The sequence below is a fragment of the Equus quagga genome, chromosome 1 (assembly GCF_021613505.1).
Source record: "Equus quagga isolate Etosha38 chromosome 1, UCLA_HA_Equagga_1.0, whole genome shotgun sequence".
In the NCBI taxonomy this organism is placed as follows: Eukaryota; Metazoa; Chordata; class Mammalia; order Perissodactyla; family Equidae; genus Equus; species Equus quagga.
Window position 1 is genome coordinate 17,968,082 of NC_060267.1, and position 20,382 is coordinate 17,988,463.

General features: G+C 42.7%; 1 protein-coding gene across 3 annotated transcripts in view; it reads left to right on the forward strand.

The window, feature by feature from the left end:
• Positions 1 to 20,382, forward strand: part of LIMA1 (LIM domain and actin binding 1) — a 79,299-nt gene that overhangs the window by 31,036 nt on the left and 27,881 nt on the right. For all 3 annotated transcript variants that reach the window (XM_046669295.1, XM_046669313.1, XM_046669303.1), the window contains exons 3-4: positions 9,200 to 9,245; positions 15,506 to 15,970. In XM_046669295.1, coding sequence (XP_046525251.1) covers positions 9,200 to 9,245; positions 15,506 to 15,970 — 511 coding nt within the window. The remainder of the gene's footprint in view (positions 1 to 9,199; positions 9,246 to 15,505; positions 15,971 to 20,382) is intronic.

Sequence of the window (20,382 nt, forward strand, 5' to 3'; positions counted from 1 at the left end):
CTTTAAAAGTTTTTTGATTACCCTACTCTGAGTCCTTAACATTTTTTTTCTGCTACGAGCCATACTTAACAATGACTAGTCATACACATTTGACCAAGACAACACATATCCATTAAAAATTTGATAAGCAAGTTAACATAAAAATAAAATTTGGGGAATTTGACTCTACTTTTAATGGGAGGAGTGTCAAAGATATTTTTTGACATGTTTAAAATCATCCTATAATGGCTTCCCAGGCCTCTTCCCTAAGGATTCTGATTTGTTGTGTCTGGAATGGGGCCCAGGAATTTGTGTTTTTAACAAGTATCCCGGGTGATTTTTACCTTCTGGGAAGTTTAGGAAGCACTGGTTGTAGAAGAGATGGACTTGTGAACTTGAAGCAGTGAACTTGAATATAAAGCAGAATGAATAAGATTTATGATAGGTTCAAGCAAAGGATTGTGGAAACTGAACAGGAATAAAGGGAATAGGAAAGCAAGCCGTCTGGCATGGAGAAATATAAAAGGGAGAAGGGACCGGTACAGTTCAGTTAGGGCCAGATGATGGAAGGCCTCGAATGCCGTGCTAAGTTTAGGATTTAGTTAGATAAACAGTAGAAACAATTGAAGGTTTTCATGCGGGGAGAATGACGTGATCAGACTTGTACTTTAGAAAGATGCTTCTGGCAACAGGGTAAAAGGTATGCTGGAAAGGTGAGAGATTGATAGTATGGAGACAGGTTATAAGGCATTCTTGAGAACCCAAGTGAAAGCTGTTGAGGGTGAGGGGCAGCAGGAATGGAAAACAAAAGAAGGATCTGAGACAGTGTTGAGATGTGATTAATGGGACTTGGAAACTCCCTGTTTTGCAGAGAAACTTCTCCACATTCTTACCCTTTTCACCCTCCCTAGCCCCACCTCTCTTTAACTGCAGCTGGCTTCCCCTCTACGTGCATCTGTCTCTGGGTAGTGGCTGCCTGCTCTTTCTGCACATGCTTCCCTGGAAGATTCTGGGACCAGGAGTCAGGGTTGCTACTCCTCAACATCTCCACTGCTGTTTCCCATCTGTTGTTTTTCGTGCCTTGTTCTGAAGCTCTCAACCTATGCTTTGAGGCTCACATCTAATTATACTCTACTCTTCTTATCCTCCCCTTCATTGCAGCGGTGTACCAGCCTCCAGGCCAAGCTCCTTCCTTCTTGGGGACACTAGCTTCTAGCTTCATTCTCTTCTCAGTGTTTCTCAATGGGGGATGCTGTTGGCATTTTGGATGAGGCAGATCTTCCTTGTGCAGGGTCTTCATCATCTTGCTCTCCGCCAAATGCTGGTAGCACCCCATGACACTGTGACAATCAAAAAAGAGAAAAGGGGGTGAGAGAGAAATCCCAACAAGATTTCTACACATTTCCAAATGTCCCTTGGAGCCACTAGTGCCTCCAGTGAAAAATCACTGGTCCACATAAATGACCTGTGTGATACCCTGGACTCATGATTTCTTGATCTTCACTACTTCTCTAACCTGCACGAGCCTCCCATGCCCCTGCATCCAGTCCCAGCCTTACCATCACTCAGAGTCCATCCCTGAAATGTGCATTGGGAACACCTCCTCTCTGTTTAGAGCTTTCCACTTGTTCCAGTCTCTTATTTACACTGACCCTGCTCTTTGGCCAAACCAGGACACCCAGGCCGTGGATGTCAGTCCCCTTCCTGGCCTCACTTCGTTCCCTCCCTAACTTGGTCAGTCACTCTCACCCCTTCTTCAGTTCTCTACTCACTCCTTTATTCTCTCATTGTCCAAGCCAGCCAATTCTCAAGATAGAGGATTTGGGTCTTGTAATAGCACTGATGAGAGTTAGGAAGTTGGAAAAAGCTGTTCGTCTTAGAGGCCTTCTTAATATTGTAGAGAGAAAGTGCAAAAGGACCTTAGAGGTCACCTTCTCATAGCATAGTAGGTTGACTGTCTTTTCTCTGTGAAGATTATAAGAGCAAATGGCAATTCTGCACAACTGTAAATCCTGAACCCATTAATCAGAGTCAATGTACCAGGCGCTATGCTAGACTCTTGGTAGAAGCAGATACTATAACGAAGCACTGCATAACAACATTTCAGTCGATGACAAACCACAATGCAACGCTGGTCCCATAAGGTTAGCACCACGTAGCCTCGGTGTATGGTAGGCTATACCGTCTAGGTTTGTGTAAGTACACTCTATGATGTTCACGCAACGAGGAAATCGCCTGACGATGCATTTCTCAGAACGTATCCCCGTCGTCAAGCGACACATGATTGTATTTGTAGTCCTAACAAAAACTGTATAAGGCAGGGACATTATCCCTGTTTTATAGTTAAGAAAACTGAGGTGTAGAGAGTAACCTGCCCAAGTTAATATTTTGATTTGTTTCTGTCTAGTATTAGAAGAAATCGGATACATATATTCTAACACATTGAACTGGTTTTGGAGGATGAATAGAATTTTATTTGGTAGGCTGGGAGGATGGTGGTGACATTGCAGGTGTCAATGAAAATAATCCATAACCAATCTATAAATGAAAATTTAGGTGAGTTTATTCTGAGCAGAAATCTGAGGACCATGGCCCGGGGCCTTTCTTCCCGGAGGAAGAAAGGGCACCAAAGAAATGAGGTGTACAGAGTGGTTATATACCCCCAAAGAGGGTGCTTTACATATGATTGAAATGTCCCTCCCACAATAGTCACAAGATTGCCCTGTCGGCACAGTGCTTGATGGACACAGCAGGTAGTGGGTCTGCTATTTTGGTGGGCTTGGTGGGCGTAGCAGGAGGCAAGTCTATTGTCTCGAGCTGGGCAGTCACAGGTGAGCGCAGCAATCAGTTTCTAGCCTAAGGAAAGATGCTTAATCCTTAAGGAGACGCCAAAGTTGGGAGGGGGAGGGAGGTTGCGCCTTTATCTCAAGGGCCTTTGCTCTTGCCATAGGGAATCTCTAAAGCAGATATACAATGCATGCTCAACGGCCTCGGTCAGGCCCTTTTGGAAAGACAAGGTCAGGCCAAATTAGGTTTATACCACATGGCTTCCTCATATTCTCCAATATATCCTATTGCTTGCCATTTTTACTTGTCACAGGGGAAGGGGAACAGGAGGTGAGGCACAGAAGTAGGACAGGCCATGAGGTGCACTTAAGACAGTGAAAACCAGCGAACCAGCCTGGATTTCTTCTCCAGGTTTCATACTCGGTAGAGACATATTTCTGATATTTCTTAAAGCTTTTAAAGCTCACTCACTAGGTTCCCAAAGGGACTGCAGGACTGTATTCCACAAAGCATATACACATGTCTACTCTCAATACCTAGTGACCTGATTTTCTCTTATTTTGAAACGCTCTCTATTATGGGGTTTGGAATTAGTAAATCCTATACAGGCCTAGTTAAGAGACCATAGGAAACCTTAGGAAGTTTGCTGATCAGAGACTAATGCAAAGTGGTATTGGAGGAAGCTTAATCTGGCTGATGTTTGTAGAATTAGGTCAGCTTTACTTTCTAGTTGTTAACAATACATTTTACATTTACATGTACATAAGAGGTTTTTTTCTTTCTTTGTTTTCTTTTTTTTTTAAGGAAGATTAGCCCCGAGCTAGCATCCCCTGCCAATCGTCCTCTTTTTGTTGAGGAAGACTGGCCCTGAGTTAACATCTGTGCCCATCTTCCTCTACTTTATATGTGGGACGCCTGCCACAGCATGGCTTGACAAGCGGTGCGTAAGTGCACACCTGGGATCCGAACCAGTGAACCCCAGGCCTCCGAAGCGGAATGTGTGAACTTAACCACTTCGCCACCGGGCAGGCCCCTGTACATAAGAGTAATTTTTCTAGCATCAGAGCTTGTGTTTCATGAGTACTTTGTAGCTACAGGCTTCTTTTGCTAAACCTCTGTACTACATGAATCATTAAATTTGAGGTCAGGAAGGTCCTATTCCTGGGCCAGTTTGAATGGCTAGCTTTGGTTTCACTCACCATTGACTTGAGCGTAACATAATCCTTTGCTTGATTAAAATTTGGCTCTTTTGGTGGAAGTTGTTTTCTTTGCAGAAGATTCCTCTTTGACTCATACATTTTTGGCATTAAAGGGAACCTAGCCCAGTGGTTTCCCAACTATCTTAATTGAGTTCTTCAGAGGAACCTCAGGGGCCGGTTCTGGGAAGACGAGAAGATCTAAAGGGCTGAGTCTGCAACCTTCCGCCCCAGCAGTCCTGCTTTGATCCGTTTTATATGTTAGGTTCTAAATAAGATATCACTTGAAAAGAGGATTCTGCAGCTCAAAGAATTTAAAAACCACTGATCTGGCTAAGCTTTGTCCCTTTCCTGTGACAGATAAGGAACTTGATGTCTAGCAATTATGACTGAAGTCCACACCCCAAGATAGTGGCAGAGCTGAATCCAGCACACAGATCCCTTCCCCCATGTCACAGCTCCTCCCACTCTTGTTATAACTTTACCCATTCCATAGTCCCAAAAAAGAACAGGATCTGTATTTAGTTTACTGTGACTGTTCTTCATTAAGAAAAAATTGATCTCCCTGGTTAACGTCTAGATCTCCCTGGTTAACTTATTTGCTTCTCTGTAACATTTTAGTGGTGAAATTGTTCCAGAAGAAAATGCATTGCCTAAAACTTGGGAGTTTCCATTTTCCCTTTCTTGGCTCTGTGTCCCCTTTGCTCTATTTGAGGGCATACAAGCAAGAGTCATGGCTCAGGAACTCTGTTTTCTGGCCTCAGAAAGTTTGCGACACTGTTATTACCCCCCAGATAATTTTAGCATCCTCCATCAGCTGCCTGCCTCCCAGCTGAGCATTAATGAGCAGTTGCAAGATTAAATTCTGTATGTGAAGAAAAGGAGACTGGAGGACGAGATGAGCTGGGAAGGGAAGAGGGATGAGATTTTAATTCTAGAAATCTCATTGCAAATATTTTTTCCCTCAAATTTGGATCTTCAAAATGTCTTCCTCTCATCCCCAAATCAGTGACCTTCATATTTTGTGTCAGAATGATGCTAGTTGCCCTAAATGCCTTTGAGGAAAGTCTGAGGCCTGAATCCTGGTCTAACACTAAATTCAGAAGTATTGCACCTCAGCATCTCTTAGCATTCTGAGAGTATAAGATGTAAAGTTACCACGGACCTGACTAGGAAGAAAGCAGTGGTGTGGAACATTTCTCCCCGTGTATCTACTCTTTAGCTAGTACTTCATTACAAATAAAGCATAGTGATATTTGAGTGCGAGTTACACCTGTGTCTTATGGATGCCTCAGTGCTAAAAGGACAGGACTGAAGATGAAAACTATTTTGATCTTCTTTCTTTAAATCTGTGTTTCTGGGGGCTGGCCCTGTGGCTGAGTGGTTAAGTTCGTGCGCCCCGCTCCAGTGGCCCAGGGTTCCACTGGTTCAAATCCTGGATGCAGGCCTAACATTGCTCATCAAGCCACGCTGAGGCAGCATCCCACATAGCAGAACTAAAAGGACCTACGACTAGAATATACAACTATGTATTGGGGGGCTTTGGGGAGAAGAAAAAAAAATCTATATTTCTGTTTAGGAGAGTAAAGAGAAGGGAAACCTCTGAGCTTATTTAACCAACTAACCACAGTGTAAATACTTTGCCTTGGAAAACAATTGGCTAAGAATAAACCTGTCTGCGGATTGGCTCTGGCTTTCATATATTGTATTATTACTGTAATGTACTGTAGATGATTACCCAAGGGGTGTGGAAACACAAGTTCAAGGCTGGTCTAAGTTCCTTTCTAGCTATAATCCACTGTGCTTCTGCCTTTCCATTTTTAGGGTCTCTCTCAGACAGATAAATTAGTCCAAATGGGAAAAAATAATGTACAAGGACATTCACCAAAGCACTATTTGTAGTGGTGGAACACTGGAAACAATCCAAATGCCCATTAAAAGGACTATGGGTTAATTAATTATATTTATAATGGAAGAGCATTGCCAGGGTTAGCAAAGGGTTCTGTGTTGCTAAATTGAGATGTTTGTTGGCCTTTGTCTTCCATGACTTCTCACCACTTCTTTCTTCCCACGTATTTTCTTCTCTTGGCTTCTCTGGCAGTCTCCTGGTTTTCCTCCTAACTCTCTGTCTGTTCCTTATCATTCTGTCTGATCACCTCTTCTTTCTCTTCTGAGTGCTAAATGTTAAGAGTCTCCAGGACCGAATTCTGGGCCTTTTCTGGCACTACACACTCTTCGTGGATGATACCGTGATCTCCCCTGGCTTTAAGACCATCTGTGGGCAGACAAGTCCTAAAATTATATTATTAGCTCAGCTCTCTCTTCCGAGCTCTAGACACATGTGTGTAATCACTGCCACCACAAAGTGGATGTTTTAGTTAACATGGCTCACTGAATTCTTGATCTTCCCCATCCCCAAATTTGTTCGTCCTTCATAATTCTCCATCCCAGTAAACAGTACTTCCATCAACTCAGCTGCCAGAAACCTGGGAATCATTCTTGGCTTCTTCTCACTCCCCTGGTTACCAATCCTATTGGTTCTACCTCTGAAATATATCTTAAATCTATTCACTTTTCTTTGTCTCCAATGCCACCACCCTGGGCCAAGCCATCATCATCTCTCACTGATGCCACCTCCATTCTCAGCCCCCTCCACTCCATTTTCCACACAGCATCCAGAGCACTCTTTTAAAAACATGAATTATGTCAATGCCCATTCATTGTACCTAGGATTAAATTCAAAATCCTTAGCATGGCCTGCAAAGCCCTTGCCTCCCAGCATCCTCTCCTGCCCTCCCCCTTTCCGGGTGTGCTTCAGCAACACTGGAGTTCTTTGTGTACCTTATACACATGAGATGCTTTCTTGCTTTGGGGCCTTTCTCTGTGCCTTTTTTCTGTGCCTGGAATACTTCTCTCACCTTGTTTTGCCTGGCTAACTCCTTCTGGCTAAACTTCAGATCTCAGCCTAAAGGTTATTTCCTCAGAGAGGCTTTTGTTGACACACACCACGCACACCACCCCCTGCCTTCTCAGTTTGGTTTCTCTGTTAGGTTGTTTAATAATACTCTTTTTCTTTGAAGGATTTATCACCATATATGTGTGTGTATGTACATGTGTATATATATATGTTTGTATATGTGTGTGTATATATACAGCCATGTGTCACTTAATGACAGGGATACGTTCTAAGAAATGTGTTGTTTGGTGATTTTGTCGTTGTGTGAACATCATAGAGTGTACTTACACAAACCTAGATGGCATAGCCTGCTACACACGGAGGCTATATGGTACTAATCTTAGAGGACTGCCGTCCTATATGTGGTCCATCAGTGAATGAAACGTTATGAGGCATATGACTGGATATATTTGTGTGCTTATATGTTTACTGTCTAAACTGTAAGCTGTCTGAGAGCAGGAACTAATGTCTCTATTGGTTATTTCTTTCACTGCTTTTTTTTTTTTTTGAGGAAGATTAGCCCTGAGCTAACATCTGCTGCCAATCCTCCTCTTTTTGCTGAGGAAGACTGGCCCCTGAGCTAACATCCGTGCCCATCTTCCTCTACTTTATATGTGGGATGCCTACCACAGCATGGCTTGACAAGCGGTGCCATGTCTGCACCTGGGATCCAAACTGGTGAACCCCGGGCCGCCGAAGCAGAACGTGCACACTTACACTGCCACGCCACTGGGCCGGCCCCAGAACATACTTCTTTTTTTTTTTTTTCTTCAAAGATTGGCACCTGGGCTAACAACTGTGGCCAATCTGTTTTTTCCCCCCTTGCTTTATCTCCCCAAACCCCGCCGTACACGGTTGTATATCTTAGTTGCATGTCCTTCTAGTTGTGGGACGTGGGATGCCGCCTCAATGTGGCCTGACAAGAGGTGCCATGTCTGCGCCCAGGATCCGAACCCTGGGCCGCCACAGCAGAGCACGCGAACTTAACCACTCGGCCACGGAGCCGGCACCCAAGAACATATTTCTTTTTTTTAAAGATTTTATTTTTTCCTTTTTCTCCCCAAAGCCCCCCGGTACATAGTTGTGTATTCTTCGTTGTGGGTTCTTCTAGTTGTGGCATGTGGGACGCTGCCTCAGCGTGGTCTGATGAGCAGTGCCATGTCCGCGCCCAGGATTCGAACTAACGAAACACTGGGCCGCCTGCAGCGGAGCGCGCGAACTTAACCACTCGGCCATGGGGCCAGCCCCAAGAACATATTTCTTGAATGAAAACTTTAGCTATTCTAAAATGGTGAAAAGGAGATGCAGAATAGTATGTATAATATTATCCCATATTTTTTATTTTTTAAAAATTGGGGGCCTGCCTGGTGGCATAGTGGTTAAGTTCACGTGCTCCACTTTGGCAGCCTGGGGTTTGTGGGTTCAGATCACTGGTGTGGACCTACACACTGCTCATCTAGCCATGCTGTGGCAGCAACCCACATACAAAATAGAGGAAGATTGGCACAGACCTTAGCTCAGGAACAAGTTTCCTCAAGCAAAAAGAGGAAGATTGGCAATAGATGTTAGCTCACGGCCAATCTTCCTCACCAAAAACATAAAAAATAGTTTAAAATTTTTAAAAATTAAAAAAAATAAAATTATTTATGCTTGTTGATCAAATCTAAGATGCCACGGACTGTAGGCCACTATTTTTTGCATCACTAAGAAAAAATACTGCTAATTAAAAGGACCAGGGTTGGGGCTGGCCTGGTGGTCTGGAGGCAGTATGACTACCTCTGCATCATTTGACTGACGAGCGTTGTAAGATTTCAAAGGCAATAATGTGAGGGAGATGTGCATCCTAGGATTAATGCAATGCTATATCCTTTGACTAATTCCAAAGCATTTTTACACGCATGATCTCATTTAATCTTCCCAGTAACCCTGAAAGTAGATATATAAAGCCATTTTCGATAAGGAAACGGAGGCTTAGAGAGGTTAAGTGACTTGCCGGAGATTACAGTTAATAAGCGATGAAACTGGGACTCAAATCCCAGACTTTCTGCTCCATCCAGTTACTTCCCTGCGTTGACCTCATCGACTTGCGTCTTTCTGTTATATCAGAGCAGATGACTGGAACAGCGCAGGAAATGAGGGCTGCTCTGATTCTCTGCCTCTTCTGCTGGAGTCGATTAAAGACAATTGCCGGCAGAAATAGGTAGGCAGAAGTGGTTTTCTTTGAAAGAGTAAAAATGTAAGTTTAATTTGAGGACCTTCTCTTCTCCCCCCTTCTCTTAAGGTACCAGAAAGCAGCTGAAGAAGCAAGCATGGAAAAGAGGAGAAATGTAAGTATTCAGAAGCCCTGCGGCATGTGGAACTCCGTGAGTGGAGCCTGTGTGGCCCAGCCACCTGCAGCCTCTGTGGGGCTTGGGCTCCGTGTCAGCCCTGTCAGGCATTGATGCCAGCTGGTCTGATCGGTGAGCCATTTGCTCTGGAGAACTTGGCTCAGGTGCAGGGAATCTTATTTTTTCACTAAAGTTCTCCTTTTGAGCCACTTCCCCCCCCCACCCCCCCTCCCTCCCACCCCCGAGTTGAGTAAAGCACAAAAGGCCAAGTGCTTTGCCTGAAGTTAGTCGCATAGCTACTGCGTCTGCTTCAATGGGCATACAGGGCTTCCTAGGCTGCCATCCTTTTTTCCAAATCAAACAACGAGAATTTCTATAGCTCTGCATTTAAATGGTAGCAGCTGTGCATCTGTTGTCATCCTCTAGGTTCTTTGTTTAAAGCAAACTTCTGGACCTGGTCTAGTTGGCCAGTCTCTTGGTCACAGGATCCATCAAAGGCTAAAACCTCAGAACAAGCTCTCTGCTTGTACCCATTCCTTCCTCTCCCCGCCGGCTAACTTCCAGCTGGGCTGATAGTAGATTTCTTTTGAAATCTTACTTGATTTAATCTTAGGAAGGAAAAAAAAACCTCACATATTTGGGCAAGAATTCTGTAATTTGGCCAGCATTACAAAAGCATCCCCCTGGCAATTTTCAGTACTTAACCTATTTAAATTAGTACATAGCGTGCCCCCATCATTTTGTTCTCTCTAAGGGGCGATGCTGACCAGGTCTGTGGCTTAATTTTCCTGTAATTCAAAAACGGATCCTCTCTGGTGCACTGTCAGAAAAAGCGACCATCATTTCACTCAACTGCTCGTTTCTTTGCTTTCCTCCTCCTCTCTTCTGCCTGTTATTTTTCCCCTTCTTCCTTTCCTCCTTCCTTCTTTTACTCATTCAGTTAGCGAGTATTCACGGAGTACCTACTATGTGCCAAGCACTGTTTCAGGCACTAATAAATTTCTGCCACCATGGAGTTCCCGTTCTGGTGGGGGAGACAGACAATATAGAAATTGTGTCAGGTGGTGATTAGAGTTATGAAACAACATGAAGCAGGTGAGAGGGATAGAGTGTAGGGTGGTCAAGGAAAGCCTCCGCTAAGGGGACATTTGAGCAGATATCTGAGGACATGAGCCAGGGAGAAGAATGATTCAGGCAGAAGACAAGAGCACATGCAAAAGCCCTGAGGCAGGAATGTTCTTGGTTTGTCTGAGGAATGAGAAGAACAAGGTCATATAGGGCCGTTGTGGGGACCTGGACTTTAACTGATCGAATGAGGACCTTTGGAGGGTTTGTGTGCAAAAAAGTGATGTGATCTGACTTAAATTTTAAAAAGAGGAGGAAGAGGGGCTGGCCCGGTGGCGCAGCGGTTAAGTGCGCACGTTTCGCTCCGGCGGCCCAGGGTTCACTGGTTCAGATCCCAGGTGCGGACATGGCACCACTTGGCAAGCCATGCTGGGGTAGGCGTCCCATGTATAAAGTAGAGGAAGATGGGCATAGATGTTAGCTGAGGACCAGTCTTCCTCAGCAAAAAGAGGAGGATTGGCAGCAGATGTTAGCTCAGGGCTAATCTTCCTCAAAAGAGAGGAGGAAGAGACTAGAGGAAAAATGGCAGAAGCCTGGAGACCAATTAGGAGATAATTGTAATGATTTAGGCAAGAGATGATAATGGATTGGACTGGAGTAGTAGATATATAGGTGATGACAAGTGGTCAGGGTTTATTCTGAAGGTTAAGAGAAAAAGAGGAAGTAAGAATGGCAGCAGGAGCTGGCCCAGTGGTGCAGTGGTTAAGTTCGCACATTCCGCTTCGGCTGCCGAGGGTTCACCAGTTCGGATCCTGGGTGTAGACATGGCACTGCTTGGCAAGCCATACTATCGTAGGCGTCCCACATATAAAGTGGAGGAAGATGGGCATGGATGCTAGCTCCGGGCCAGTCTTCCTCAGCAAAAAAGAGGAGGATTGGCAGCAGATGCTGGCCCCCTTTTGTTTTTTAATTATTTTTTATTTATTTATTTAATTTTTTTTGAGGAAGATTAGCCCTGAGCCAACATCCGCCACCAAACCTCCTCTTTTTGCTGAGGAAGACTGGCCCTGAGCTAACATCCGTGCCCATCTTCCTCCATTTTCTATGTGGGATGCCTATGACAGCTTGGCTTGCCAAGTGGTGCCATGTCCGCATCTGGGATCCGAACCAGTGGACCCTGGGCCGCTGAAGCAGAACGTGTGCACTTAACCACTGGGCCACCAGCCCGGCCCCTGTAATTGATGATCTTGATTGGAGCTACTTCAGAAGTCTTTGGTAGTAGAATTAGAGTGAATGGAAAGTGATCAAGTGGAAATAGCAACTACAGATTGTGCTTTCAAGACCCTTAACTGTGAAATGCAAGAAACAGCAATAGCTAGAGGAAGATATAAAGTTGAGGGAGGGTTACTCTTTATTTTATTTTATTTTATTTTGGTGAGGAAGATTGGCCCTGAGCTAACATTTGTGCCAGTCTTCCTCTATTTTGTATGTGGGATGCTACCACAGTATGGCTTTATGAACAGTGTATAGGTCTGTGCCTAGGATCTGAACTCTCAAACCCTGGGCCACTGAAGCGGAGTACGTGAACTTAACTACTATACCATTGGACTGGCCTCAGGAGGGTTATTATTATTATTTTTTTTTAACAAACTTTATTTTGAAATAATTTTGGATTTACAGTGGAGTTACTAAGATAGTACAGAGAGTTCCCATATACCTCCCCCTAGCTTCCCCTTGTGTTAACATCTTACATAACTATGGTACATTTATCAAAACTAAGAAATTAACATTGGTGCAATGCTATTAACTAAACTACAGACTTTACTCAAATCTCACCAGTTTTTCCACTAATGACAGAGGGTTGCTTTTAAGATCCAGTAGACTTGTAAGAAGTCCGGATTGTCTCCTGAAGAACAGGAAGAAATGTTTATATCAACTTATAGAAGTGACTGACCATGTGAAAGAATCTTACCTTCTACCGTAGAAAGCAAGTTAGAGAAATATTCAGGAGCAAGTGGGTAAATTTATTCCTTTAGGAAATAGTGGGATCGAGTTACGTGATAGCCTGGATTCCGAGAGGTCTACTCCTCCTTTTCTCTTCTTCCACTTACACCCAGGACACAGTAACATAGACCCTTACTACCACTAGCAGTTATATTTTCAGGTTCCTTTCAAGCATGGAATATTCCACTTCTTGAGATCTGTGCTGTTTGGTCACCCATCTCCATAAGGACTGGATACCACTTTTCTGAGAATTTCTTCCGTTCTTTGGAGGCTGTACATCCAGGTAGACCATGTTTCCAACCCCACGGCTGTATCCTACCAAACATCCTCCTACTTTTAAGATGAAGATTCCCCTGCCAAGATTTCAGCATTAAAGCCCATTTGACCCAGCCTCTTTGTTTCGCAGGTGGAAAAACTGAGACCCAAAGAAAGGAAGGGACTTGTCCAAGGTCATACATATCAGAATGACAGAACTGGGCCTCATCCCAGGTCCAAGTCGAGTTCTCCTGCATCTCCTGGGTGTGCTTGATCTGGATTCAGGCAGCCAGTTATGGTCCAGAGGCAACATCTGCCATGATTCTCAGCCGTGCTGGGTAGAATGAACAGCATGCTGGATGTCACTTGAGAAAGGACGCTGTCATAGTGTAGCGACTAATGAGGCCCTTGCAAAGTTGCAGCCTCCTTGACTTTCCACTGCCTTATTCTAGGAAATACTTGGGAAAAAGTTAAAACCTCGATACAAATGACACTGTCTAGAATTTCACCTTATTTTGTGCCCTCACCCCCACTTTGGAACAGTAGAGACTAAAGGAAGAGTAGAAAGAACGATCAGCGACCGTAACCCAAGTTCAGGATTTGGGAGATGACTGGGTACTGTGGTTGATCACCATTGTGAGGTGTGGCTGGAGGAATAGGGAGGGCCACCCATTTAGTAATAATTGTCACCACTTATCAGGTGCCTATTTATGTCAAATACTACACTACATGTTTTAGTACAGTCTCATTTATTCTCCATGATAGCCCTGTATGGTAGTTTCAGAAATTAGGAAACTTGCCCAAGGTCACTTGGCTGGGTAGAGCTGGATTTTACAAGTAATACATGTTCATTGTAGAAAGTACAGACAAAGAAAGGGAAGAAAATATAGGGGCTCAAAATCCATTATCCACTGATAACCCAGGCTGTCTCAGTTCAGTACTCTTCACTGTGCTGCCCAAACTGCTTTTAGTTATCGCTTTTGTTCTGTGCCTTCCCGCTTCTCTTTCTTCCCCAGAAAGACTGTAGCCACTGCTTCTTCCCCATCTTTGCTTGCCTCGCGTCCTAAAGACCTGGACAGCTGGCATGGACTGGGTAGTGCCGCCCGCAGTGATTTGAGGGTGTGGGGCCTTAAATGCCGTCAGACCACACAGTTTCCTTTTTTTTTTTGTTTTTTTGTGGTTGTTTTCCTTCCTCTCCCCAAAGCCCTCCAGTCCGTAGTTGTCTATTCTAGTTGTGGTCTTGCTGGTTGTACTCAACTACTTTTCTATGCTTATATTTAGAAATATATATGTATATTATAAAATGGGGTCATGCTGTCTTATAATTTGCTTTTTTCACTCGGAAGTATCTTATAAGCATCTTTCCATGTCAATAAATATACTTCGATCACATGATCTGTCTCTGAGAAAAGTAGCGTCCAGTTACCAAGGTAAAATGCCACTAGATTCTCAGGGCTCCTGTTTGGGCAGGGCAAGGGCAGGGCAGGTGAAGCCGGAGACCCAGATGACTCATCCCCGTTGTGTGGCAGGAGGTAGCACAGAGCTGGGACTGCTGCTGGCAGTTAGGGTAGTGCCCGCTTCCGGAGCTGTGTTTTCATTCTCTCTTTTCCAACAAGAAAACTTTTCATGTTTCTTCTGTCTCTGATGCATACATGCTTTTCCTCCAACAAAACATCTAGTCAGCAAAGATTTAAACACTAAAATCAAGCAGTTGTTCTTCTGTAACTTTTTTTTAAGCCTTGATGCTACTTGATGAAGTGGCTCTCAGAGTGCATTCAGAAGAGTAATAGGGTGAGAGACTTAATTCCCAATATAGCTGCTAATCCTGTTTAATTCCCCGAAGTCTTCAGTCCTAGGTGGTTTGTCCTTTCTTTCTTCGTTGAAAAACCGGTGAGTCACAGACTACAGGAATGGAAGGCAAGCAGGTATTGGAGTTCGTGGTTTCTGGGGAAGGTAGTGCTGCTCAATTTATTAAGGAGTACTTTCAAAGTACAGGACATTGAATTTAACTTCATCAAGCATATTTTCTTTAGTGTCAAACAACCGTCACAATTGCCAGGTTGTTTTCAATCTGTCTTATATGTGTAAATTAATTCCATTTTAACCCAGGTGAAAGTGACCTCTCTTAGATTTGTAAATGTTTTCTTCAATCAAGAGAATGGGTAGTGGTATTTCATATGCAGCCTACATATTTTTCAACCAAAGGATCTATAAAGTAGTGAATTTTCTGTTAACTGAGAGTTTATACATGGACAAATGTATAGAGAAGAGCAGGAAAAAGAGAGAATTAGGTTCTTAGGTAAAAATAAAATCTGGCTGTTCATATGCATGTAAATTATCGGATATGATGAAATATTTATGCAAATACATGTAAAAGTCTGGTGACTTCTTTAAATTTTTACAAATAGTTTCAATCCTTGATGCTTCTATACATAATTATTGGTATTGTGTAGTTTCTGCTATACTGTATATACTGTATCTTTGTTTTATTTAAAAGAAAAAAAAACAGGATACACCATGTAATTTTGTGGCATGTAATGATGAACTTTTATTAATGCATATTTACAGTGTTTAAAGTACCTAGTATTTTGCTTTTTCTTTCTTGTTTTCCTCATTAATTTTTGGATGAAAATCCCTTGTCTCCAATGTAACTATCATTAGATCTGGGCTCTCCCTTCTTCTCATTTTGTCCTTATAAGGCTATCCTGTTTTATCACTTCCTGCTTGAGCTCCTGACTTTTTCTCTCTTCCCCTCTCCCTCTCCTGGGGTGGGTGCGTTCTCCATGTGGCAAGGCTGTAACTGTTCCCAGCTGTCTGTCTGAAACGCCAGTGGACCAGGAGCAGCTTGGAGTTTTAACTTTCATTTTGCAAAGAACAACATGTTTGAATATTTCAGCAGGCAAGTTATAACTGGCATTTACTTCTTGTTCTTGTAGAACACTGAAACTCTCCCCCAGCACTTTAGACGGGGAAACCTAACTGTGTTAAAGAAGAAGTGGGAGAACCCAGTGCTGGAAGCAGAGTCTCCCACAGAGTCCCTGCAAAACTGCAGCGCTGAGGTCAGGCACGGAGGCAGCCGTCCTCCTGCTGAACGGGCAAGCAACTCTGCCTCTGGGGCTGAAGCCGACCGAGAGGAACGAGCCCACCCCAGACCTAGACTCGGATCACCTCCTGAAGCCCCTATACAGTATCCGCATCCCCGCCTCGAGGACAGTGAGCACCTTAAAGACCACTCAACAGAAAGCAAAAAAATGGAAAATTGTCTAGGAGAATCCAGGCATGAAGGAGGAAAACCTGAAATCAGTGAAAACACAGAAGCTGCCAACAAAATTGAGAAATACAATGTTCCGCTGAACAGGCTGAAGATGATGTTTGAGAAAGGTGAACCAACTCAAACCAAGGTAAGGACTGGCCGGGTTTAGAATTCGAGAACGCCAATTCCAGTAACTAAACATAGCTGTTTTTCTAATCTGGATAGTTTGAGTAGTGGCGAACATGTGGTCAGTTCGTCTTTGGATTCAAGTTAAATAAGTTAATTACAAGTGTCGAATTCTTTACCTAGATGCTAAGATTTATGAGTCTCTGACCCAATTTCCTGTGAAATCATGTGTACACTGGGATTCAGGTTGATATCTAGAAATGAAGAGAGTTTGATGCCGATTGGATTGTGTGTTTTTGTACACTTGCCCTTTTAATTTGTCTTCCTGTGCCTTTTGTCGTTTGTAGCTTTGAGGGGGTGGAATTACTGCTGAATCTCTCTCCACTTGGACACAGCTGCAGGCTGAGTGTTAAGGCCAGAGTTTAACGTTAAGACTGAGGCTTAGTTGTCTCTTTGCTAGCTGAATCCCTTCTCTTCTTCTCAACTTCCTCATCTGTGCCTTCCAACAAATGTTTTCTATCAGCTAAAATCCTCTCCCAGGAAAAATCAATGAAGATAGCCAGACTAGCCTGTAGCCTTCAGGAGTTTTGACTTGCAAATGCCACAGGGTTGCATTTTCCTACAACTGCTAATGAAATTTGATCCTTCGTGTGGATTGCAGACCAGGTCCCCAAAGGGAATTACTTAACTAGAAAATGAGTTACATATGCTGGTGACTTATAAAACAATCCAAGGGCTGCAGAACTGGTAAATTTTTCCAATTTTCTCATACTTTCCTGCATAGCTGGCTTTGTACATGGGGATGGTTTGTTACAGCAGTCATTATAATGAAATAAACAGATCTGCCGGGAAGCAAAGCTATCGTTTACTCTAGATTCCATCTAGATGGGAAAGCTGAATTTTTAAAGCTAAATATGTGGCCCAAATCCCTACATTTGCGAAGTAATGGTTTGAAGCATTCTTTCTGAGATGAAAATTAGGTAACTCATCCTATAATCCTCAGTTACGTTTGGTGGGGCTTAGTCTCTTCCCTTAACTCAAACTGCGTGCAGCTTTCCTGCCCAGAAAAGTTCTTGAGTGTTTAAGGATCATCTAATTGAGGATGTAGAAAGAATTTTTAAAGTTTTGCAAACCTAGAACCCTTTTCTGTGCATGAGTTTTATCTCTATTTTAACACTGAAACCAGTTGGCAAAAGTTGCAACCACAAAGCAGTTTTGTGACTTTTCTTAAACTCTCATCTCTCTGAATTTTTAGTCCTCTCAGGCCTGCCAACTCCCTCTTTCCCCTTTATGGTCTTAATAAAAAAAAAAAAATTTTTTTTTTTTTTTATGGGAAGAAGAATTTTAAATGGAAGGAAAAAAATGTCAGAAATCCTAAATAGAGAGGAAGGGGCTTTGTTGTGACTCAAAGCGCCATTGTAAGTCTCCTTCTCACAGACCCTGTTAGGGGCAGGACAGCTGATGTCATGCCAGCAGGCACAATGTGGATTCAGTGCAAAAGGCTGGTGCATGTCAAAACTGGCCTAAGGTAGGAAATGACTGGGACTGCAGCAAACAAAAATGCTGATTATGTGTAAGGATCTAGTGAGAGACTTTTTTTCTCATAAATGTCTGGTGAGAGATGGGTCAGAACAAGCCTATCTCTTTGTGGCCAGTCAGAATGAAGAAAAACCCCTCGTACAAAGAAAGAGCCTACTAGATCTCTGATGGTACTGGGCAGCCTGATTGCTAACAGTGTCGGAAGATGGGGGAGGTTCTAACACTGACCTGGACTTTTTCGGCACCTTTTTAAACTTCCTGATTAAATAGTCATTTGTCACTTAATGGACTGCTTAGGAAGTGTAAAACACAGCTGCTCTTGTTTTATAGCTGTTTCTAAACATCATTATCCATGTTGGAAATAGTCTAGATTACTTTAAAAAGTTTTGTCTGGTATTTCAATAAAACCGTTAAAAAACCATTTTATCTACTTTAGGTTAAGGAATAACTAATCAGTTTGAAACTAGGTTACGGTTATTGTTACCAAATTTCAGCTTTATCATGGATAACGCTTTAATCAAGGAGTTGCATAATTGGATCTTTGGAAGGAAGCTCTAAGAAATATGGTAGGGACACTAGGATTCCTTTTAGGAGCAAGAGTATACAAGTAGGAATATATACTTCAGAGCTAACAAATTAGTACTTCAGTGAGACAAATGACTATATTAGGTACAAATCATGTGAGTCTTTGGTTCCATAATTGAATTTTAGAGAACTAGATGGAATCTCAACTAATTAGCTAAGCCAGGTCAGGGACCACGGGATAACAGAAATACATGGTCTAATGTCATGTCCTCGGAAATCTTTTTATCAGTTTTTTACAGGGGACACAGTTAAGTGGTTTGAGCTCCACTTTTCTTAGTCTCTCTGCTACTTGTCTGAGATGGTTTCTGTTCTTGTCCTCTTATCTTCCTGATCTCTGCGCTCCTGTTTTTTCCTCTCTCCCTGTGTAATCTTATCTCTTTCCATGACTCCAAGAGATGAATTCCCAAAATAGATTCTAATCCTGAACTCTTAACCCAAACTTCAGCTCCATACTTTTCTGGTTGCCTGCAGATCAGACATCTCTGTGAATATCCCTTAGGCATTCAAATTCAAGAAGGCTAAAAAAGAACCCATTATCTTTCCAGCCAAAACCTGCCTTACCCCTGGTGTCCATTAATGCATCATCATTCACCAAATCTCCTAGTCTGTAAAGCTTGGAATCAGTTCTTCCTTCTGCCTGCCTCCTCTTCCCAGTCAATCACTTACTAAGCTATCTAAATAAGTCTGCCCTCTATACCTCTCTCAGGTATGGGCCATTCTATCCTGAACCTCCCCATTGGCCTTTCATTTCTCTCTTCCCATCCATCCTCCACACTGTTGCTATTTATTTTTTTAAATGTAGTTGTAAATTATGTTACTCTCTTGATCAGAAAATTTGATGCCTCAAACTAATCCATATTTAATGTTTGGGTTTTCCGCAGTCTGAGCGCAGCCTACCTTTCCACTCTCATAGCCAATCTTATACTCAAACCCTGGATTACTCCTCATTCTCTAAAGTATTCATGCCTGTCTCCCAATTGCTACCTTTTGAAATCTCACTCCTTAAGATCTATTAAGACTGTGAGGCCTTACCTCATTTTCTCCCAAATGAATTAACCCTCCTCACTCTCCTGTAGAATTTTCTTTTTACTTCTCTTTGGACACTTATATCATGCTTCCTTTAATAGTTATATATAATTTTGTACCCTTCAGTCTATAATTTCTTTCAAGGTAATGATATTTTCTCCCCCAGTGGTCAGCACAATGACTTGACTCTTAGTGTTTATTTAATAAAAGGAAGAAAAGAAGCTTAGAATTCAACATATAAATAATAAGAATCAATAAAAGTTATTCTTCACTTATTTTCTACCTTTGGTGAATAGACAGGTTATTCAGTTTAGATGATTTAGTTGAACATGATGGTTCTACTTCCTATGAGTGAATGAACAGTGGATGAGTTAATGTAACATATCATCATTACTAGGAAAAAGAAACCTCCCAGTGACATATACTGAATGTGGGTCAACATCCCTAACTTCAAGTATATGTTGATCTGGGTTTTAGGTAGCTGAGGTAACTATTCTGGGCATCCTTTTATGATAGCTGATCAACTAGTTATAACCAGAGTTCAGTTATCATCATATTGACATTTGAATCTATAATCTTTAAAAGCCAAGATGTGGTTATTCAAAAACTAAGTAACTGTTTCACGCCCAGGAGTGACCAAGCAATGTAGGGAGCATATGACAGGCTCCTTAAGGCTCAGTTCTTTCTGTTTGGTTCCTAACATATTTGTTTCACACAAATTCTTGAACAGTAGAATAAAGACCAAATATTTGGATGGTATATTTGTTCCTTCATAACTTATTTAAATTATTGTCTTTTCTTTGGGTGAAGATTGACCCAGTTAGATGTAATGCAAGAAAATAAGGCTGGAATATGGATATCCCTTGATTCTTTTGCACAGGTGCTGACTACTGCTTCTTCCATGCAGTGTTTCCATCGTCTAGGAGAGGAGTTAGGTAATGAAAAGAGGAGGGGCTGGCCTGGTGGTGTAGTGGTTAAGTTCGCACATTCCACATTCCAACCCGGTGGCCCGGGTTTCACCAGTTCGAATCCCAGGTTCGGACCTATGCACGGCTTGTCAAGCCATGCTGTGGCAGGTGTCCTGCATAAAATAGAGGAAGATGGGCAAGGATGTTAGCTCAGGGCCAGTCTTCCTCAGCAAAAAGAGGAGGATTGGCAGCAGGTGTTAGCTCAGGGCTAATCTTCCTCAAAGAAAAGAAAGAAAAGAGGAAAGAGAAGAGAGAATACCTCCTCACCAAAAATCCCTCTTTCCTAAAACACACTCACTTTCTCACTCTTTGGGGA